The sequence below is a fragment of the Lycorma delicatula genome, chromosome 4, assembly GCF_047948215.1.
Source record: "Lycorma delicatula isolate Av1 chromosome 4, ASM4794821v1, whole genome shotgun sequence".
NCBI lineage: Eukaryota > Metazoa > Arthropoda > Insecta > Hemiptera > Fulgoridae > Lycorma > Lycorma delicatula.
This window is the reverse complement of record NC_134458.1, coordinates 49,281,091-49,306,157: the sequence shown is the minus strand read 5'-3', so window position 1 is coordinate 49,306,157 and position 25,067 is coordinate 49,281,091. Positions and strand designations below refer to the sequence as shown.

The 25,067-nt window shown below is 29.5% G+C and overlaps 1 protein-coding gene across 1 annotated transcript in view; it reads left to right on the top strand.

Moving 5' to 3' along the window:
- Chc (clathrin heavy chain) overlaps positions 1-25,067 on the top strand; it is a 67,727-nt gene that overhangs the window by 24,231 nt on the left and 18,429 nt on the right. The window contains exons 12-20 of the mRNA XM_075362902.1: positions 55-212; positions 3,522-3,887; positions 7,238-7,503; positions 9,788-9,937; positions 11,487-11,571; positions 17,005-17,150; positions 17,834-18,017; positions 21,775-21,967; positions 24,662-24,819. Coding sequence (XP_075219017.1) covers positions 55-212; positions 3,522-3,887; positions 7,238-7,503; positions 9,788-9,937; positions 11,487-11,571; positions 17,005-17,150; positions 17,834-18,017; positions 21,775-21,967; positions 24,662-24,819 — 1,706 coding nt within the window. The remainder of the gene's footprint in view (positions 1-54; positions 213-3,521; positions 3,888-7,237; positions 7,504-9,787; positions 9,938-11,486; positions 11,572-17,004; positions 17,151-17,833; positions 18,018-21,774; positions 21,968-24,661; positions 24,820-25,067) is intronic.

The following is a 25,067-nucleotide window of genomic DNA, read 5'->3' as shown; positions in this document are numbered from 1 at the left end:
CAGATTACTGTACTTGTAAATGGTGTAAATGATCATGTAAATTATGTATTTCAGATTTGTATGATATAAAGAGGGCTGTTGTTCACACTCATTTGCTGAACCCAGATTGGCTTGTAGGATATTTTGGTACTTTATCTGTGGAGGACTCTCTTGAGTGTCTCAAAGCAATGCTTACAGCCAATATTAGACAAAATTTACAAATCTGTGTTCAGGTAAGTTCATTTGTTAACTTAAGATTCTGTTTTTATTCAAGTAGTATTAAACCATAGATTGTCGAAGCTGTTGCAATTACTTAAGTATTATCATTTATATTTCAGTTTTTATAATTGGAAAGAAAACAGAAAACTAAGAATATATTTCCTTTTACTATTTATTTTTATTCGGGTAGCTGACTTTGTTAATGTACATTTTACTTAATTGCGTTTAACATATACGTTGTATTTTTTAGTTTTAATTTTTATTGTAATTACTTCATTAACTTTTATTATTATTATTTTAGTTTTGAAACTTTTCAAAGTCATTTGGAATTTTTTTAAATATATATATATTTTTTTTTTTTGAGTTTTCTTTTTGGGAAACTCCCAATGTAAAATTATAGAATATCGTACTCATTTTTAATTGTGGTTTAATTTTAGCATTGTTTGCCACTTAAAGTAAAATGAAATTTGCTACTAATTTTTTCCTCAGAATTCTTATTATTTAGTTCTGAAACTTACAGAAATTAAAATCTGATAACTTTCCATAAAAGTTTATTTTTTCAAATGTGTCAAAATTAATTGTAAAGTAATGTTAGTTTCATGAAATCTGATTATTTTTATATTTATTGCAGTATCAATGTCCTCAAGTACTTGTGTGTGTATATATATATATATATTTTTTTTTTTTTGTGTAGTTAAATGACGTTTAAATCAAGTTATTCATTAATTCTGAGCAAAAACAGTTATAATTAATCTTCTCTGCTTAAAATGTTTTAAGAGAAAGTTCAGTTCACTGAATTTTCAGAAGAAATTAAAAAATCTAGAGGAGTTAGTTTAAATGTGTACAAAAATTCAAAGCAAGCATTTACTTATTGGTCAAATTAGTCGACCAAAGTATCAGAATGAATTTTTACTGCTTATTTTTTAATGTAAACGTTTTGAATTAAAATTCTGTTGAATATAAGCCAAATTACACTGATAGACAAAAAAAATTTAATGTTTTTTCTCTAAGTGTGATACCATTTCTTGAATTACTTTGCGTACATTACAGATTTGTAAATACAATTTTTCTGTCACCCTTAGTTTTAAATAAATTACACTTCAAAAAAAAAAAAAAAAAAATTAAGGGAAAACGTAGTTAAAATCTGTAAAATTTGTAACTTTGCATGGCCATACTTGTGTTAAAATGATTTGTTGATGCTTTTCTTTTATAAATAGCCTCGGGCATATCCCGAATTAATGTCCAACAGTAATCGGCTAGCATGTTAGTATTCCATTTCCCTTAATAGCGGCTTTCTATCACTGAAATGTCTTGGTGGAAACGTTCACCATGTTCGTCACTTACGTCTCCAAGGTTGTCCGGGAAAAATCCAGATGTGAGTGGAGGAAATGTATTTTCAAAGACATATTACATCCCATAGCTGTGTATGAAGTAAGAAGTTGATTAACAATATCGTGGTAGTTGTCAGATTTAATTTGTTTTTTCTATTTGATTTTACGGTAAACTCACCACATACATAACAAAAGGCATCCACATCATTTACACAATTTTGAGGCATGACACTGCACTGTTAACAAACTTAAGACAGCAGTACGACTGAACAAAATTAATTCATTCCTAAATCCAGTGCTTAATACAAACAAAAATGCAGTTGTGTTTTCAGCTACATGTTTTGATCGCACAGACATGATTAATCTTGTCCATGAAGGCTCAGTCTTCGAAATTAGATATGATGTCATAATGTGTGACTGTGATATGATTTAATTCTTTGTCTGGTATTGTTTATTTATAGCTTACAAATTATGTTAACAAAGTTAAAAAACGAAAAATTAGCTAACAAGATACAGTATACGAGCTTGAAGTGCTGACTTTATGTTGAAAAATGAAAAAATCCTTTAATTAAAATTAAAAAATTTTTCAAAAATGATGGGTGATAGAAAGACTCTGAGTTCATATTCATTTTCAGCATCAAAAAACAGATTAAAATCATGTATCACATGTTAGGAAACAAAAATTATGTTTATCAATGTTATTATGAAATAAATTTGATAAAAAGTATGGATGAATATTTGCTTACACATAGTCTACATTTAGAATTATAGCATATTATCATTTTAGTAAATTAAATATAACCTATATATATGTATATTATTAAACCAAATGTCTGCTGTTTTGATCAACTACAATTTGCTGTTTAAAATCATATCCTGTCACTGTAGAACTTGTGTTTTCTGGACAAAATCTAAGATAATTGATTTTCACAGGCCTCTTTTAAAACCAACTTTATACTGTTAAGGGAGTTCTGTAGAGACCAAAACAAATGGTAATATAACTGTGCAAAATCCAGGACTATACATTAATTGCACAGAACTTCATGGCCAAGCTCTCGGTTTTCAACATATCGCCAAAGAAATTTGAGGGTATGGTGTTGCGGCAGGAAGGCAACACCTTTCTTATTGAATTCTAGTCTCTTTGTCTTGATTACTTGGTGTATCTATCCAGTTCTTGACAGTAGAGGTTAGAATCAATCAATTGACTGTATGGCAGCAGCTCATAATGAATAATTCGTTTTCCGTCTCACCAAACATGTAGCATCACGTTTTGATGCCAATCTTATCTGTTCCACTGTTTACAGAGCTCCACCTTGCTTCATCCACAATTTTTTACGTACATTATTGTCGTACATGACCCATTTATCATTACTCATAATGAGCTGTTTCAAAAATGTTCAATTGCTTTCTGATTTAGCAGATGGAAATTTAATCCATTAAATTTTTCTTTGTAAATCTTTGGTGCCAAATTTTTTTATTAATACTAGAGTTATGCAATCCTAAAGATGTATTCTGGGAGAATACAAAGAAACTTTCTCCAACCCCAATGTTAAGTATGTGTACGTATGAGTAACATATATATATTGTGTGTGTGACAGAGGGAGAGAATTCAAGAAAATTTATGCATATTTTAAAAGGAAAAAATTCATTCTTAATCTAAGTAACAAATAATCAAGTCCTAGCTTAACAATAAATGAAATAAATTCACTTGAAATGGTATGGCCTTCAAGAACACCGTAAATTTTTCAAAAAGACAGTTCATGTAAATGAAATAAAAAATAAGAGTTGCCACTTATACATTACAAAGAGGCAAAGGCATTATGAGTGGCAAGAGGGATATGCTACTGTGCAGTAATTGTGTTGAAATAATTAAAGATTATTTTTGGCTTTTGTTCTGTCATTTGCTACTACCTCAAAGATAAATTTGAAGAACTCATTTTATGCATTCCTTTTTTATGGATAATGTTATAGTGTACATAATTTTTTTTTCAGATTGCTACCAAATACCATGAGCAATTAACTACCAAAGCATTAATAGATTTATTTGAATCGTTTAAAAGTTACGAAGGTTTATTCTATTTTCTGGGTTCAATTGTAAACTTCAGCCAGGATCAAGAAGTTCACTTCAAATACATTCAGGCAGCTTGTAAGACCGGTCAAATAAAGGAAGTAGAACGTATATGCAGAGAATCGAATTGTTATAATGCTGAAAGAGTGAAAAACTTTTTGAAGGAGGCTAAGTTAACCGATCAGTTACCACTGATAATTGTTTGTGACAGATTTGATTTTGTTCATGATTTAGTCCTTTACCTGTACAGAAATAATTTACAAAAATACATAGAAATATACGTACAGAAGGTATGTATTCTCTTATATATCAATTTTATTATTTATTTTTTAACCACTAAACAGGTTACATGCTCGGCTGAATAATTTCTGTAAAAGAGCATTTTATACATTAACAATATTTTTTAGTAGTTGTAGTTTTATTTTATGATGCAAAATTTACTGAGCTTATAAAAATTCAGTTTTGAATTTTTATACAATTGTTATTTTAGCTAAATTTTTGGTAAAAATTATTTTGAATTAAATTTTTATTAAAAAATTTAATTCAAAATAATTTTTACCTTGTACTACTATAATTTTTAATTTGTACTCTGGATTTGATAGCTTTATTTTTAAAAAAACTTTAATGTTATTTGTTTTTAGCCATGTATACTTTTTGGAAATAGTTTAATTTGTGTGTGTACATGCCTATTATTTGCTTAAATGAACAACCTATAGGTCTTTTTTATTGAGAGCTATAAATTATTATTTCTCAATGAAAATAACATGTATATATTTTGTTGTTGATTTAGTTAGTAATTGTCCTTCTATCTATAGAACATGTGACAGTAAAATTTTGTATTAATCTTTGATATTTCCAGATAGGACTGCCCATTATTGCAAATGGAAAACTAAAAATTCTTACAATCTTCTAAACTACAGATGTATGAACTATGTGTAATACTATCAACACATCTTAATAGATCATGACTTAGAGATTCATAAAAACTCCATAAAAAAAATAAAGTTGTGAAATATGATCTTTGCTCTTTGTTTAAAATTTATTGTTCAATTATTTAAAAATATATACATATGTAGATCTTCCAAATTAACTTACAAAATACTTTATTTGATATAAATAATAGTATTTCTTCATTAAAAAATATATCTTTAGTTAAATCACTTATCTCAAGAGTAGAGTGTCCAATTTTCATAAAGGAGATACCAAAATGACATCATTCTACTTCCCAAATTTTATTTTTGGGAATAGGACAGTTAGCTAGTTGTTTACAGAATATAATACATAATCTGGTGATTAAATATTATTGTATGTAAAATATGATGTACTCTCAGTCAGAGATTTATCTCAATTTTGAAGTTATCTAAATTAATTTACTTTTAAATCATTTATTAAAGTTAGAGGTGCAATTATAAAATAATCGTCAACGTTGGACCACAGTTTCTAAGATTATGATGGATATCTTTATATGTATAAAAATATATGATATCCAATTCGTATAAGACAAATCATATCTGATTTTATCATACATGACAAATATACTTTAAAATTTATATTTAAATTCTATTACATAAACCACCTACAGAATATTGAAATAAGACATTTCTCACCTTATTTTTTCATGAAAGTACTTTCATGGGATCCTGCATCCTCAGGCATGATTGAAATAATCCCCTTATTGCATAATAAGAATTTTAAAATAATGAATATTGTGTATTAATTTACTCAAGTGCTGCTGTCTGTTGCAGTTGTCACAAGACCATCTCCCTCAAACAATGTCATTGTTTGTATTTATGTATGGGGTCTGTTGAGAAAATAACCAAACTTCATTTCTTTAATCTACATTATTAAATTTACAGATTATTGGTCCTTGTTCTCTTCAAAGTACTCCCCTCTCTTATTTATACACTTTTCTCAAAGCTGTTTCCACTTTGCGAAGCAGTCCTGGATAGCTTCATTTGAAATGGCCAGTAAGGTCTGTGACAAATTTGCTTTAATGTCATCAGTAGTCTCAAAATGGCACCCTTTCATCATTGACGTTAATTTCAGGAATAAGAAAAGATTGCAAGGAGCCAGGTCAGGTGAGTAGGGAGGCTGAGGGAGAACAGTCATCTGATTTTTGTCACAAAACTGATGAATTGACAAAGTTGAGTGTGCAAGCGAATTGTCTTAGTGAAGGAATCATGAGTTTTCTTGCATAACTCTGGTCTCTTTTTGCAAATTTTTTCATGTAACTGTTGTAAAACACCTTGATAATACACACAGTTCACTGTTTTACCTTGATGCAAGAATTCAAAATGCACAATTCCATTAAAATTGAAAAAAAAAACAGCATCACTTTGGCGGCATTAGATTGAGAATGACTTGCTTTCTTGGGATGTGGAGATTTTTTTTTGTCAATCCATTGTGGTGATTGAACTTTTGTCTCAATGTCGTTGTATACCCAGCTTTCATCTCTTATTATGATCCTTCGCATGACTGTTTCATTGTCATTAGGTTGTTCAAGAAGTTGGCAACAAACGTCCAATTTTTTTTTTTCTTTAGGTCAAAATGTCACAGTATGATCCAATCAAGATGCTAACCTCTCCTGCAAGTTCTGTGACAGTCAATCAGTGATTTGCACGCACCAGATCATTGATTTTCTGAGCATGGGTGCCACCAGTTGAAGTCGAAGGCCCTTCTGGTCGAGGGTCATTTTTAATTGACGACGGCCACTTTTAAATCATAAAAACCATTCGTAACACTGCATACAACCCAGACCATCATCTCCATAAGCTTGTTTTAAAAGTTGAAACATTTCTTTGAAAGTTTTTCCCAGTTTCATGCAAAATATTTTATGTTGTATCATTGCTCCTGAAAATTGCACATTACAAAAATCGCTACTAAGCTTAAACATGTTGCTTTCAAATAACAATATCATGAAAACTAAATAAGATATCAACAATCCAAGGACGTGTGATTACAGAGGAGGTTATGCAGAACACAATGCTGCTAACCGCCCATCACTAAATATCTCCGTTTATGTGTAATTAAAAATGTTTGGTTATTTACTGCACAAACCTTGTATGTAATATTTTTCTTGTATATTTAATATTTGTAATGTATGTAATCTTTCTTAATTATATCAGAAATAGAATGATTATTGCTTATTAAATGGTGTGCCCTATTAGATAAACTTGATTTATTATCTTTGCAATTTCTATAATGTTAAGGAATCTAGTTTTAAAGGATCTATTTGTTTTTCTGATACAAATATCATCACATTTAATTTTATAAATTTCTACAGATTGTTTATTTTATTTTTATCATTATTTTAATATAATTTAACAGTTCAGAGGAATAAACTGCATGTTAAAAAGATTAATTTCAGTAAAATAAAAATTTATATATATATATATATATATATATATAAAATTAAGATTAATATGTAATAATTTATGAACCACTTAAGCAGAATGTGATCACAGCTTACTGATTAAATGTCCATGTTTGAAATTTTATTTATTTTTTAATGGTATCATAATTGTTAAAAATATGACAGCGTTTGTAATACAGTTTTTAATTAATTGTGTTATAATGTGACACTTAATAAACAATAAAATAATTTTTCCTCTAGTCTTATTTAAAGTTTATTATTTTATAGGTAAATCCATCTCGGCTTCCAGTTGTCATTGGAGGATTATTGGATGTTGATTGTTCTGAAGACATAATTAAAAATCTTATACTTGTTGTACGCGGACAGTTTTCAACTGATGAATTAGTCGAAGAGGTAGAAAAGAGGAATCGGCTAAAACTATTATTGCCGTGGCTTGAATCTCGTGTCCATGAGGGTTGTGTTGAACCTGCAACTCATAATGCTTTAGCCAAAATTTATATTGACAGTAACAACAATCCTGAACGTTTTCTTAAGTACGTATCTGGTTTATATTAATTTTTGTGATAATTTTTTTTTTATTGAGAATAATTAATTTTTTTTACTAAGAATAATTAAATCTGTTATTTAGTTTCCTTTAGCATAGATTGATAAAGGGGATTTCTTTTTCATTTTAGTGGAGCAAATCTCACTGGTTTCAAAATCTGCAATAATTTGGTATCACCATGAAGTACATTTTTTTTTTTTTTTAGTTGGTTTGTTATGGCAGCTGTTTAAAATGGCGTGGGCTGTATAAATACTAGGTTCAATATTTTACTAATGGTTGTGTAATTATTTGTTGAAAACTATTATTAAATTGCGTTCCATGTTGTATTCTAAAGTATACAGTTTTTTTTTTGAATTTTTATGATTATTTAGTTTGAAAAACTACAAATTTAAAAAAAAATGGTCAGTTTTCAATGAAACTATAAATTTTTCATTTAAATATACATATAAATTTACACTTTTATGCTGTTTTTTTTTAAGTTTTCAGTTTCTACACTACGTGTTAGCCTTAAATATTGGTTGCATTGAATTTAAAATTAAAGGCTTGTTTTTTCTTGTTAGCCTTTGCATGATTTTTAATTATTTTTGGATGCTTACTTACTATGTTCTCTAATATAGTGTATAAGCTGCTAACGAGCAAAACATGCTAATAATGTACTTAGTGTAATGGAAACTACTTTTCCCAGTCTCTTTAAACTTTGTATTACCAGGGCAGGTTTATTAAACATGCCTTTCATCATTTACATTTTATTATATTCTTATATAAAACGTTATTCTCTTCAAGATGATGTAGCCTAAATCATTCTAACTGTAGAATTTTCAGGTTTTAAGGTTCTTTAACTCTTAAAAGTTGTTACATTCATCTTTTGATATCCATTTTGTTTTCCCTGGGAAATACAAATAGATTTACAAAGTTGTCCTTATAATATTATGGAGAATCACTACATTTTCAGTAACTCCCCACTTAGATACACAAGAGCCATACTTATAGTAATACTTAATTACCGTATTAATTTCAAAATTTGTTGTAATGCTGTTATTGTTAGTAATTAATTTTAAATAATCTCATTACCTGTTGTAATGGTAACTTTGACGGGATGAAAAAGTATCTGAATCTAAGCAATTTACCAGGGGTGATAGATATATTTATTTTTAGTGTGTATACATGTATTTGTAGAGTCAATTATATATAGGAGTAATTATAGCAAATGTGACATTAAATGTTTATTTCACATTCATTTGTTTTGCGAGGTGGTACTTCAAATGTTTTAGGTACAGAGTAACTGTCATGTTGTATACTTAGCAATTGACCATTTTGTGCTGGTTTGTAAGAATTATTACTTGTAGTCTCATTATTGTCAATTTGTACAGGCTGTTTTTAATTAATTATTTTAGCTTAATTTCTGAAGTATAATTTTTTACTTTATTTTTTAATTTTAGGTTGAACTTTGATTCGTTGACATTTTACATGTTTTGTCCTCTATGTACATCACATCAGTAGGTCAAAATATTTGACCTGATGTTTCTTTAATGCTTTTCCGAACCATCTATTTAAATAGGAAGTAGATGGATAGTTAGAATTCCTTATTTTGAGAACTAGAAAATTATTGCGTAACAAATCGTGATGTAGGTGTACATCACATGATTTACTGTTAAGAGAGGAGTTAGATACACAGTATGTCTGAAAAGTTCCCAAACTAAATTAAATAAAAATACAGATTTAAAGATAAACAAATTTACTCACATCAGCCCTCTACATAGAACCATTCACTAGGATGGCATACTGTGTATGCCATCCTAGAGACTTAAAAAATTACCAAAAGTGAAATTTCACCGTTTTTCATGTTCAGTTTTTGGTAATTTTCTCATAGAAAGAAGAAAGTTAGGTAAATAAACTACTGGGACCAATCTTTTACTTTGAGAAAATATGATTAAATTGCTTTTTGTTTCATCCTTCCTGGACCAAATTTTTTTAGTTCTGATTTTTTCCGTAAACCCTTACAGTCACAAAAATAGGTGTGCACACCGTAACAAAAATGGCCGCCACATATAAACTGCTTAAATAAAAAATGAAAAAAAAAAATAGTTTTAAGGTCCTGAAACAGTGGGAAAGTTTCTTTTTTTTTTGAATTGGTCAAGCAACCAGCTTATATTTTTTTGGGACACTTCAAATGGATTGGCCCATATATATCTATTTTTTATTTATATTAGTATTAGTATCCAAATTAATTACTTTATGAAGCAGTTGTTGAGAATAAAACTTTCCTATTTCAGAGAAAACCAGTTTTATGATAGTAGAGTTGTTGGAAAATACTGTGAGAAACGTGATCCACACCTAGCTTGTGTTGCTTATGAAAGAGGACAGTGTGACCGTGAACTTATTAATGTTTGCAATGAAAACTCATTATTTAAATCTGAAGCCAGGTGAGTGTAAACAATTATTTTTTTTTTTTTTAATTTGTTTTACTTCATATATTGCAGTATTTTTTTAACAGGTGTTGAAAAAAATTTTTTAAGTAGTTTTTATTTATTTAACCTGATTGTATAAATAATTTTTTATATATAGAACAGCAGGGTTGTAAAAGAGGTTTGTAATTGTAATTCTTTATTATATTAGGCATTATTTCATTATTAGCTTATGACAGATTCTGTCCACTAGCATATTTGTCACTGTATAAAAAGGGAATTGACATTTTCTTTTCTTTTTTCCCCTATGCATTAGTACACTGTTTTGTGTAGTCCTTAGATTGTTTTGGAAACCTCTAAAAGAGTCTAATCAATCTTTTCAAACATGGGAGTGAAGTACTGTCATCTTTATGAGTGGCTTTCACATTCAGAGCTGAAATGTAAAAAATATTATTTTGTGAATATTGTCGTATACAGAATTGACAAAAAAATTTCATCTGCTCAGATGATAATGTTATGTTTTGAAAAACTATTGAAAATTTAATAAATAAATTATATAATTATTATTTTAATCTTCAGTGTAATTCAGATGACCATTTGATGGGTAGTTGATCTTGTGTAAATGTTGGCTCACTGAATATTAACTCTGTAATCTGTTAATATTTTCCTGAGACCACTTAATTAGTTTCATGATGAGTTTTTTATTAGTCCTGAAATCATACTGATTTTTTTTTTTACTCTTAAGTAAATTCAACCATATCATAGAAGAAAATAAGTGACCTTGGCGATCTTTATAGTAGTAGAACATCATATGTTGCGATAATTTTATATAATTACATTGATTTTCATTTTTTGCAATCAGTTAGCCTTAGTTGCAATAATGAAATATACTATAAATATTATTTCATTCTTTTTGCATATTGTACTGATTTTTTTTGTCATGGCTTATTTGGCGTAAAAATTGCATTAAAAATTTATTTATTTAGATTTTTTTCAGTAATCCAACTTCAAGGATCGCCTTAGTAATAAAATAAATTTCATGTACCTGATATATACATAGTAGTTATTTAGTGTCAAAATGAACAAAATATAGAAACAAAAACTCAAAAAATGCACATATCAAAGCATATACTTCCACTTGCAAGTATAACAACCACCACTTATAAACATTAATATAGAGACTACACAGTATGCAATGCCTGCTTAGATCATACCTGTTTTTCAGACCTTCCCTTTTTTTTTTTTTAATATTGATATACTTACCCATAATTTATTTTTATCTTATTAAAGTAAAATATTTCAACTTAATTTTATTTATGTAAATCATATTTTCAGTGTGATAATGTTATGAAAAATAAAAAAAAAGCATTTGAAAAGTTTAAAAATTAAATACTAGTTAGCAAGTAAGAGTTTCCCAAAATTTATAGTTAATTTTTTATAGGTTTAAAAATGTTCCTTATTATACCCTGTTAAAAATTACACAAATAACAATTTATATACAGTATATCACAACTTTACACTACTATTTTCATATCACCTTCTGATTAAAAAATTTTTTTTTTACTAGGTACTTAGTGAGAAGACGTGAACCAGAATTATGGGCTGAAGTTCTGAGTGAAAACAACCCATATAAACGACCTCTTATAGATCAGGTATGATAGTATTTTCTTTACTATATGCATTAATTGTAGAATTTATTACACGCGGTTGCATTTCTCTTATCAAATGACATATTCTGTATTAATCAGACAGTTTGCAATTTTTTTTTTTTTTTTTTTTTTTGTCTTCAGTCACTTGACTGGTTTGATGCAGCTCTCCAAGATTCCCTATCTAGTGCTAGTCGTTTCATTTCAGTATACCCTCTACATCCTACATCCCTAACAATTTGTTTTACATATTCCAAACGTGGCCTGCCTACACAATTTTTCCCTTCTACCTGTCCTTCCAAAATTAAAGCGACTATTCCAGGATGCCTTAGTATGTGGCCTATAAGTCTGTCTCTTCTTTTAACTATATTTTTCCAAATGCTTCTTTCTTCATCTATTTGCCGCAATACCTCCTCATTTGTCACTTTATCCACCCATCTGATTTTTAACATTCTCCTATAGCACCACATTTCAAAAGCTTCTAACCTTTTCTTCTCAGATACTCCGATTGTCCAAGTTTCACTTCCATATAAAGCGACACTCCAAACATACACTTTCAAAAATCTTTTCCTGACATTTAAATTAATTTTTGATGTAAACAACTTATATTTCTTACTGAAGGCTCGTTTAGCTTGTGCTATTCGGCATTTTATATCGCTCCTGCTTCGTCCATCTTTAGTAATTCTACTTCCCAAATAACAAAATTCTTCTACCTCCATAATCTTTTCTCCTCCTATTTTCACATTCAGTGGTCCATCTTTGTTATTTCTACTACATTTCATTACTTTTGTTTTGTTCTTGTTTATTTTCATGCGATAGTTCTTGCGTAGGACTTCATCTATGCCGTTCATTGTTTCTTCTAAATCCTTTTTATTATCGGCTAGAATTACTATATCATCAGCAAATCGTAGCATCTTTATCTTTTCACCTTGTACTGTTACTCCGAATCTAAATTGTTCTTTAACATCATTAACTGCTAGTTCCATGTAAAGATTAAAAAGTAACGGAGATAGAGAACATCCTTGTCGGACTCCCTTTCTTATTATGGCTTCTTTCTTATGTTCTTCAATTGCTACTGTTGCTGTTTGGTTCCTGTACATGTTAGCAATTGTTCTTCTATCTCTGTATTTGAACCCTAATTTTTTTAAAATGCTGAACATTTTATTCCAGTCTACGTTATCGAATGCCTTTTCTAGGTCTATAAACGCCAAGTATGTTGGTTTGTTTTTCTTTAATCTTCCTTCTACTATTAATCTGAGGCCTAAAATTGCTTCCCTTGTCCCTATACTTTTCCTGAAACCAAATTGGTCTTCTCCTAACACTTCCTCCACTCTCCTCTCAATTCTTCTGTATAGAATTCTAGTTAAGATTTTTGATGCATGACTAGTTAAACTAATTGTTCTGTATTCTTCACATTTATCTGCCCCAAATTTCTTTGGTATCATTACTATAACACTTTTTTTGAAGTCTGACGGAAATTCCCCTTTTTCATAAATATTACACACCAGTTTGTATAATCTATCAATCGCCTCCTCCCCTGCACTGCGCAGTAATTCTACAGGTATTCCGTCTATTCCAGGAGCTTTTCTGCCATTTAAATCTTTTAATGCTCTCTTAAATTCAGATCTCAGTATTGTTTCTCCCATTTCATCCTCCTCAACTTCCTCTTCTTCCTCTATAACACCATTTTCTAATTCATTTCCTCCGTATAACTCTTCAATATATTCCACCCATCTATCGACTTTACCTTTCGTATTATATATAGGTGTACCATCTTTGTTTAACACATTATTAGATTTTAATTTATGTACACCAAAATTTTCCTTAACTTTCCTGTATGCTCCGTCTATTTTACCAATGTTCATTTCTCTTTCCACTTCTGAACACTTTTCTTTAATCCACTCTTCTTTCGCCAGTTTGCACTTCCTGTTTATAGCATTTCTTAATTGCCGATAGTTCCTTTTACTTTCTTCATCACTAGCATTCTTATATTTTCTACGTTCATCCATCAGCTGCAATATATCGTCTGAAACCCAAGGTTTTCTACCAGTTCTCTTTATTCCGCCTAAGTTCGCTTCTGCTGATTTAAGAATTTCCTTTTTAACATTCTCCCATTCTTCTTCTACATTTTCTATCTTATCTTTTTTACTCAGACCTCTAGCGATGTCCTCCTCAAAAATCTTCTTTACCTCCTCTTCCTCAAGCTTCTCTAAATTCCACCGATTCATCTGACACCTTTTCTTCAGGTTTTTAAACCCCAATCTACATTTCATTATCACCAAATTATGGTCGCTATCAATGTCTGCTCCAGGGTAAGTTTTGCAGTCAACGAGTTGATTTCTAAATCTTTGCTTAACCATGATATAATCTATCTGATACCTTCCAGTATCGCCTGGCTTTTTCCAAGTGTATATTCTTCTATTATGATTTTTAAATTGGGTGTTGGCAATTACTAAATTATACTTCGTGCAAAACTCTATAAGTCGGTCCCCTCTTTCATTCCTTTTGCCCAGCCCATATTCACCCACTATATTTCTTTCCTTGCCTTTTCCAATGCTTGCATTCCAATCTCCAACTATTATTAAATTTTCATCTCCTTTTACGTGTTTAATTGCTTCATCAATCTCTTCGTATACACATTCTACCTCATCATCATCATGGGCGCTTGTAGGCATATAGACGTTAACAATCGTTGTCGGTTTAGGTTTTGAATTTATCCTTATTACAATGACTCTATCGCTATGCGTCTTGAAATACTCCACTCTCCTCCCTATTTTCTTGTTCATCACGAAACCTACTCCTGCCTGCCCATTATTTGACGCTGAGTTAATTACTCTAAAGTCACCCGACCAAAAGTCGCCTTCCTCTTCCCACCGAACCTCACTAATTCCTACTATATCCACGTTTACCCTATCCATTTCCCTTTTTAAATTCTCTAGCCTACCAACCTTTTTTAAGCTTCTAACATTCCACGCTCCGACTCGTTTGCAAGTTTGCAATTATACCAGCAATATTTGCTTTCATACACAAATCATTGACAAATTTTCCTACCGTGTTCAGGGTTGTTAAACATTTTAAACCTGAAAAATCTTTAGTTTGCCAATTAAATAGTTTAATCTGACAATTCATGTGACTTATTTTGAAGTCTTACTGGTGATGGATATTGCTGATGTTTCTTAGGTTATATTATTTCTTTTATATGTATATATAATATTTAGAAAAATTAGCTAAAAAGTTAAAATTTACAAATATATACTTATTGATAAATTTATCTAAAACTAGTTAGTTTTATCTAAAACTATTTAGATGAAAGGTGAAGACTCTTCATACTTTCTTTATGAAAGTGTAGATGTTATTCTACCACAAAGATGATTAAACTGTATTTAAAGTATTACACCATACCAAAGTATATGGAAATACATAATGCTTTATTAGGATATTGTGAACATGTTTTTTTATAAATCTGATTTTTTTTTAAGAACGTGGTTTTTTGACTGTCTGGTGGTATAGTTAAGTACAGATTATGTAAAATATGCTGTTATATAGATAGAATATACATTATTTTCTTGATAATGAGAAAATAAATCTGTTAAACTATCACAGCTTGAATATGTTTTGCCATAGTAATATAAACATCCGATTCAAACCGTAAGTCACATACTTCGCTAAAAATCAATGTAAGAAGAAGAATATATAAGAACTGAAACTACTCTTAAATGTTAGAAAAGTGAAATCCATATTACTGACTTTTATAAGAAACAGTCAGCGTTTAGCAGTAAAAGAAAAATTAAAATATCCTGGAATAACTGATTTAAATATGAAGATACAATATAAGGATAACAGCCAAAGATACATTTAACTTATTAATTCTCTTAGGCCGCTTCAAGGTTAAATAATAATGGATACAATTTTTCTGGATGGCATTGCCATTTATTAGTAATTAGTAAGTAATGTCTGATGGCATTGATGGATCAGTAAAGTAATTTGAAGTACAGGTGCAGCAGAAGTGACTTTCACATTTTGAAAGTTAATTTAAAAAAAAAAACATCTTTATTATCAAAAAAACCCATATATTGCAGTTTTTTAAACATAAGTTTTGGGGAGTACGTCACTCAAATGTTGACTGTCATCGGCCATACATTGTAAAAGCCTTTCTTGGAAGTTATTCAGTACTCTACAGCACATCTCAAGAGGAATGATGGCAATTTCTTGATGCATCTAATCCTTTAAGTAATCTAAATTTTTAGGACAATGTCTAAAAACCTTTTTTTTAAAGTATCCCCACAGAAAGAAATTGCAAGGAATCAAATCTGATGACCGTGCAGACTAAGTTTCACCTCGTAAAGAGATTAGATAGATGACCACAAAACATGTCTCTCAAAACTGTGAGCAAACGTCAAGAAGTGTGAGCTGTGGTGGTTCTGTCCTGTTGGAACCAAGTGTCTGCTGAATCTTCAAGTTCGTCTAATCTAGCTTGTAGAAAGCTCTGTTATATCTCTACATATCGATCTGAAGTCACAGTAACTGTGACACCATTGTCTTCAAATCAATGGGGCCCCGTACGCCAGTTTATCATTGTACACCAAATGGTAATGCGAGAACTGTGTAGCGGTTTTTAGTGAAGTTTGTGAGTGTTGGCAGCCCACATAATAAAAACTTTGTTTATGCTGCCAGAGAGATAAAAATGTGCTTCATTGCTAAATAGCACAGCAGATGCAGGAGGGGGAATCTGCTGCCAAAATTCATTACACAGACTTTACGATTGATGCAGTCCCTCTCACTTAATTCTTGCATAACTACCATTTTGTAGAGATGCGTTTTAAGTTCCCTGTTGAGAATTCTTTGTACACTGATCAGAAATCCCAAGTGCAATTGCATATATACTTGCGGAATGTGTTGGAGATTGCTTAATTGATGCTTTTACTGCCGCATACTTTCTATGTTGTAATGGTCCAAGGTCTGCCAGATGGTCTTCTTTTCAATATTGATCCAGTTGTACGGAGATTAGAAACCCATTGCAAAATTGTTTTCCTAACCAGAATGGTGGTATGTCTACCAAGATCAAAGCATATACAAAAGACTCACTGAGTCATGATCACAGATTATTGTTTTTGATAAATGCTTGAACAACAGAACCACAATGTTCTCTCATCCAAGCCATGGTAGAAACTAAAAATGGCGACTGACATTAACTACTGAGACTCCACCCGTCTCACACCCTCACTACATACAGCACAGTGATGTTTTCAAATGTGAGAGGTAACTTCTGCCGCACCTTGTATTTAATTTATCTCAGCATCAGACTGAAAAATTGCCGTTTTAGTTCCTTAAAGTAATAAAATGTTACTGTACTCTTTTATAAGTATTTGTTTTGAATTTCCTTAATTATGCAATGTTATGGTACCAATGTTTTATTTTGTTATTATTTATTTACTGCAGGTGGTGCAAACTGCTTTATCAGAAACCCAAGATCCTGAGGATATATCAGTTACAGTAAAAGCATTCATGATTGCTGATTTACCAAATGAATTGATAGAACTTCTAGAGAAAATTGTCCTTGATAATTCAGTTTTTAGTGATCACAGGTAAAATCTAATTTCATATTACATTTAATGTGTTTATATATATTGTTTATGACTTATGTATATTTGTCCAGAATAGAAACTTAAATGGAAAATTAGAGACAAGTAGAAGTTGTTATACTTTTTACTTTATCATTGGTGGCAGTTAAAAAAAAACACAGGATGTGTACAATTAAAAAAGCCATGGAATTTTAAGTTTTGGTTCCAAAAATTAACTTGTTTGCCTCAAGTAAAATAAATTAGAAATTACAGCAATATAATTCTACATATCACTGTAGTGTATTTCTATATACTGCACTCTTTTGAGTTCTTTTATATGTATTTAAGATTTACGTTGAGGAAAAGTTGGATGTTCATTTGCTGGATTGACAATAAATTTTTTGCAGATTTGTTAGGAGATCAGTATTAGAACAGTAGACATTACAGTTCCTTAAAAAATAAGTGGCTGGGACCAGGAATAACTGTGCTTATTCTCTTAACTGTATAACAAATTAAAATCTGTTCTTTTACTTATTTTTCTATAAGAAACTCCAGTCTATAGGCTACAAAAAAAAGATAAAAGATTGGTAAAATGAAGATTTTGTAACTTCATAATATGTTACTGCATAGTTACTTTGTAAATTAAAAGTATATTCATCTCTTAAATGCATCTTGTTTATTTTACCTGTTTATTATTATGTTTTCAGGAATCTACAGAATTTATTAATATTGACAGCTATTAAAGCAGACAGGACTCGGGTAATGGAATATATAAATAGACTTGACAATTATGATGCACCTGATATTGCAAACATAGCTATTAATAACCAACTTTATGAAGAGGCCTTTGCTATATTTAAAAAATTTGATGTCAATACTTCAGCAATACAGGTAATAATCCATGAATATGATTAAAGTAACATAAATGTGTATGTTTATATGGGCCTTATGATTTTGTGGGTCATAAGTTCTGTTTGTATTTAATACAACTATTTTGCTATTAACATACACAGGTTAATTAACATCCTCCTGAAGTACTGCAAATTTCAGGTACAGCTAATGTTTGAATTATTTTTTGTAAAAATTAGTAGTATAAAATACTACTTTAAGCTACTCTTTACATCTCTTTTAAATATATTTGTGCCACAATCTTTTACTCATAAATCTTTAACAAAAATTCTGCAATTAATAAATAAGGTAGTTAATACTTTGATAAGAAGCTTTCAAAATACCATCTGTCATATTCAATAGAAAACAAATGAAGTGTGGTATATGCCAAGTTAACAGTCAAATGAGGAATAGAAATTACAAAATCTAGTTTGAGCAAGGAGAGCTTTTACATCACTTCTTGCTTTACTTACATATCTGAACTTTTCATTTACGGATATAGTATGGTAGAATGCTACCATTAGTATGTCGAGAGATAAGTTGAGTCTACAGTTGTATTGCTTGCTGAGTGCAAGCTCACTTGTTCATTCGGCTGTCAACTCAGCAGCCAAGTCTATGGATGTCACCATGTCTGTTTTCTACTTTAATTTATTGGCATTGTTCCAAGTTTTTTACTCTTCCTATATATATTTGAGGACTAAGAATTTTTTTTAAAGAAATATTTACTGTTATTTGTTGAGAGAACATAGCCTCCTGGTGTAAGTTTGTATCGCTTAGTTTTGGTTCTTCATCAAAACTGTGTTAGTTACTAACAAAATTGTTTTTTGATAATGGTTCTGATTCTTTTTGGGGGTTGGCCATTGGCAAACAAAAATAGTGTAAATACAATAAGAAGAATTGATAATTTACAAATGTGTTAATGTAAGATACTGTTAATAATAATAAATTTATTATTGATATCAATGAACATTCTTCAGATTGCTAGTAAAAATAAAAATAATTCTGTCATCTACGGAAGAAGTGATAGGTTTTGAAAACTGTAGTGTTATAATAAAATAATTTTCTTAAATTTATTGACATGCTTAAAATCTTAATAACTAGTATGATATATGAAGGACTTTTTTTGAAAATAATAGAGATGTTGGAAATAGTTGTCATAAATTCTGTGTAACATATACAAATATTTCAGGATTTTGTTCAAAAAATAAAATAGATAATTTTTTATATATATTGGAATATAGCACAATCTGATAGAACTATTGCCACGTAAGTTGGAAAAAAAAACTGCTAGCATTCAGCAAACATTTGGCATGGTACTAGACCAACTGAAAACATTGTCAGTTTAATGTAGATATTTATAACCAAAAATACATATGATGTTATTTAATTAAAACTAGTTTAAGATCCCAGTTAATATTAACTTAACATCATGTTAAAAGTTGTATTTCTTTCAGCTATTGTCCTTTCACTTGATTCCAAATCATTTCAATGGCATTTAAGTCAGGGCGATAAGTTGGCAACCGTAGAACTGTGACCATTTTTAAAAATGTCATCTACTAGAAATTTCTTTGTGTAATTTTTTAGTATCATATAATTCAGTCTTCGTCATAACAGGAGAACAGTTAATTCGTTGTTTGGCTAACCATTTTAGATCGCTTTTTATAGTTAGCATTTGGCTGCTTTTGTAGTAGAACAGTGTAATATAATGTGTTAACTATATAATGACCGATTGAGATGGCAAGGTGGGAATACACTTCTGTAACCATTTTGTGTACTTTTCGGAATCCATCTATTTGTGATAATCTCCTTTCTTATTTGATTCATATGTAAGTAAAGCATTGTTAATGAATCCTTTATTACAGCCGGCATGAACAATTATCAATAGTGAGCCCTTGGATACTGGTGTATTCAGTCCCTCATAAAGGTTTGTTGTGTCTACCCACAATTTTGGTGTTGCTTGACTACTGTGAATATAGGTTTTATCTGTGTATAAAATTGGTCTTCCATCACGAAACAGGTAAATTTGTCATAGAAATTTCATTATTTGCATTTTAATATCATGCTCTTTTATCCATATTTTCCAGTTGTCTTCTGTTTTTTCCATCTAAATTCCACTTAACGTAATATTCTCCTTAAAAATCTTCCACTCTAAAATTAATTTCACTTCCACGAGCTATTTGCATAATTCTCTTCACAGTAGGAATGCATTTTTCAGTTACATAAAATTTTTTTATTAAACATCTCAAAGCATGTGCGTCAAACAAATCTAAATTGCACACATTACTGGGACAATTTGCACGTTTTCTCGGCAAAACAAACACTGATGGTTTCTGTTTCATTTGATTTCCCTTCTGCTATAATCTGTGGACTGTTCGTTTTGATACTTTTGTCACATGAACAACCATATTCAGCACTTCTGTTTACCTCACTATTCCAGTTTCAGCATTTTGTAAAATAGAAATTGTAAACATTGAATACAATTTCCCTCACCTGACTATGAACTACTGTACCTTTTCCTCCTAACTTGGACATTAAAAAAAAAATAACTATTGAAATATTGAAAATTCAAATGACTGAATTGATGACAAAGTCTTAAATGAAAAAACAAGTAGTAAAAATAAATCACTAACAGCTATTGACTTCATTAAGTAAAATTACACCCCAATAAATGTTTCTATAATAACCACTTCTAGAACATAATTACAAGTGATGTGTGACATATGATTCTTCACAGCGCATTGATTAAAGTAGATTAAAAATAAGTAAATGAAATTCTTAGAATTGCATATTTTGTTTACAACAGTTCATAGTAGGCCTAGATCACAACTTCAATGTATAATTTAGAATAAAATTCAATTACATACACTACAGCAAGTTTATAAAACTAGTTTTTTAAGTTTTACCATAAAAGACAAATGAAAATGTTTTTAGTTTCATATAATAGAGGCCAACGCTTACAAAATGCTAGTACATAGGCTTTCAGTCCATGCGCCAACATATGTGCCGATACATTTATTAAGTTACCTTTCAAAACTTGCTTATAAAATCTTGAAATCGACTACAGGTTTTAAAAATGTGTGTAATCTCCAAAATAAACTTCTACTAAATAGATTTTGTTAATAAATTTTTTGAAGAATTTGTTTAGAATGTACACTTGGATTATTTATACAAATGTCTGATATAGTTGTATACTGTTTCATGCAATTTTTCCCTGATAAAGTAATTTAAACTTTTTGTTTGTTTACATTTTAGAGTGAATATTATATTTTGTAAAACTTTAAAAAAATGTTGAGCAAACAATGTATTATTTCTTGTGAGCTGTTACAAAAGAAAATATATCATGTCAATAAATGATCAGATAGTAGATTTCTTTTAGCTTGATCAAGGAAAAGGGCAGTTTACAGTTTTTTATATATAAGGTATAAACACCTAGAAATTGTATGTTAGAGTGATACTGATAATTAAGCAATAGCCTTCCTACATGATATGTTGTTTTGTTTACTGGTTCTTATGTGTGAAGTAGTTGTATTTTTATGCTAATGGCTCTTCAATACTGTTTCCAGCCACCAATTAGTTGGGTTGTAAATATTAATCCATTGATGTAGTAGGTATTGTAATTACCACACAAGAGATGCGTTGCCTCTTGAATAAAAAAAAACTAATAGGTATGGAATAAGTAAGTATTTTCCTTAAAATTTATTAAGATAATTATCTTAATTTATACACTTTTGTTTGAATACTTATTATAATTTTTTAATAGGTATTGATTGACAATGTGCAAAATTTGGATCGTGCATACGAGTTTGCAGAACGTTGCAATGAACCTGCAGTGTGGAGCCAGTTGGCAAAAGCTCAGTTACAAAAGGGTCTTGTAAAAGAAGCAATAGATTCTTTTATAAAAGCTGATGATCCTTCTGCATATATTGATGTTGTTGAAACAGCCCATAAAACAGGTTAGTTATTGCATAGCTATATCAGATATTCAATTCTTGTGTTATTTGTATATCAAAGTGTATCTCATATCTTTTCATATAACAAATTATATTTTATAACCCACTGTATGGGAAGACATCTGTGTTTCTAACTAATATATACTTAGCAGCATAGTTATGTTTATAAATATTACCTCTATTGGTAATATAAATAAAACACTTAGTAAAACTTTTGTAAAAAGCTGTGTAAAAAAAAACCGTTTACTAGCCAATTAAAAAACTTACTGTTGCATTAATAGCTTCATTTTTCATAACTGTGTTTTTTTATTTTGTTTAACCCTGATGTATAACTGTTAGTTATAGCATGATTTTACAGTTATTTGTGGCCTACATCTAACTAGATCATACAAACAAAAACTGAATGAAAACTGTGAAATTAAACTACTGTAATTATGAGATAATATTTTGAAACATGTTTTTGTAGACTTTTACAAAGTAGAATCCTTTGCAAAGTTTATTTATACTCCTCTGCAATATATATTTATACATTGCAGGATAGATTTTATTGAAGTACAGTAACATGAAAAAGTAATAATACTAAATAAATACTTTTAAAAGTTTTGTTACTTCTAGCTTACAGTAGTTATATTGCCTCGACTTGAAAATTACCTTTAAATTGTATGAACACTTTACTCATTTTATACTATATGAAAAATTAGTTATATTGACAGTACTAAATAGTTTATACAAATTTGTGAAAAAAAAATTGACCTTAAGAATACTAATAAAATTGCCAAAAGCGTTTGATAGAAAGAATTTTTTAGAATTCAGTATTGAGGAGCTTTTTAGAAACGCAGTGCAAAGAGTTGCTTAAGATTTATTAGAATTTGACAGTCAATCTTCTTCTGTTTAAGTTAGAATCATACACATGTTCACTGATTAGGAGTGTAATTGCAGTAATTGTGAATGAGTTCTTTGATTGTGATTTCTCTTCAGTTATTAGAAAATAAGCATAGGTAATAAACTATGTTCTACAGCTAAGGCAATCAAAGACTTCTTTATTTATATATGACCTGACTAGATGTGCTATCATGTTGTGATGGTTAGTTTGTTTATAGTTAATTAGTCTTGTTATCTGTAATTATTTGTTATTTATAAAAAAACAATAGTAGTTCTTTGTTCATAAGTATATAGGATTGAGGTTACTTCACGTTTTTAAAATGAAAGTGTTGTTTAGGCATAGAATAATATTGAGTGAATGTGCTGTTGAAAAATGTGTGCATGATCATGTAGTTCTTCTTTATCTAATGAATCATGCACATTAAATTCATTACTAATAATTTTAAATAAATTAACCAAGAAAACTTTAATTAATTAATTACTGATCATTCTTTTACTGTTGTATTCTACACTTTTTGAATGGAATTAGTAAAAAATGACAATTTTAATTTTCTTCAATTATTGGTTATTTAAGGGTTAAAAAGTTGTAAGTTTAATACATTAAACTTACAACTAGTAGTGTGTGATATTACATATCACACACTAGATATATACACACTAGTGTGATATTACATATCACACACTTATGTGTGTGATATGTAATATCACACACTACTTTGCATTATTATTATTATTGTTGTTAACAAAGATTTTCATAAGTGATTAATTATAAAAAATTTAATTTAAATTATCCGCATGAATCATGTACACAGATTTTGTGGTGTAGTGACTTGTTATTGACAATATCAATCCATAAATTTTATGAGAATATTCTCTCACTACTATCTGTACTTGCTGAGAGAAATTATTTTAAATAATTGCAATGTGAGTGACTCATCTTATGCCATAAATAAAACACAAAGAAAATGAAGTTCAGTTTGTACCAATAACACAATTGAATTTATCAATTTTTGGCTTGTGAACTGAGGTCTGTTTATAATATTAATCATTAAAAAAAAAGCTAATAATATAAAAAAATTATATTTAATAATGTCTAAACATAAGAAAAATACAGTTCAATTATTAATAATTAAAATGAAAAGTTTCAGCATGATATTGGACATATTTAAAAAATATATGTGCTTATAAAATAAATAAAAATTTATTACTCCTGTTCAAATTGTCTACACACAAGATTCCAATTGGGTACTGATTTATTGATAAGTCATTAATTACATGTTGTGCTAGAAGAAGTGTAAATAAGATTGCTGTGGCAGTTATTAATGAACCACATAAATTTATAGAATGTAGCGATGACAGATAGTGCTGGTTGGTGCTGTCACCTTGCCTTATTGATAATTCGTTTTAAAACAGTATAATTAACCGGAACATTACTAAATATTATTTTAAAACTGAGTATTACTCATCAAAGTTTAGGAATTCCAAACATATAAATACCTATTAGTTCTACCAGGGATACCTGAAGTAGTATTGGCTCTACTGTGTTAGTACAGTGGAGGGTATAGTATACCACAAAAGGATAAGTACCAAGAAGCCAGTTGCTGGTCCAGAAATCCATCCTCACTGCATCTCAAATGAGCTTTTTAAACTTTTGGCAGGAAATTTTCATTTTGTTTGATTGTAATAATTATATTAAAAATTGAAAAAATAGATGTTAACCTGCTCTGGTTTGCTGTTTCATTATGTTTAGTTTATATTATGTGAATAATGAGTAAATGTCTTGAATAATATTTCTTATCTTATGTTATATTTCAGAGAGCTGGGAAGATCTAGTACGTTATCTTCAGATGGCACGCAAAAAGGCTAGAGAATCATATATTGAAAGTGAACTTATATATGCATATGCAAGAACAAATAGGTTAGCTGATTTAGAGGAGTTCATTTCTGGGCCAAATCATGCTGATATTCAGAAGGTAAGAAGTTTTTCTGGATTTTTTTTTTTTTTTTACATATAAACTAACACCTAAAGAAATTACATAAAAGCAAAGTTTATTTTAGTATTTATTTTAGTTTATTTTTAGTGTTAACTAACCATCAACCTAACCAAATTTGTAAATGGAATTATATAGGATGTATCTGTATACTTAAATTTCCCATAATTGCTTTCATCAACCTCATGTATGCTTTATATTTTATTAATGAGTAATTTCATTTCTCATGG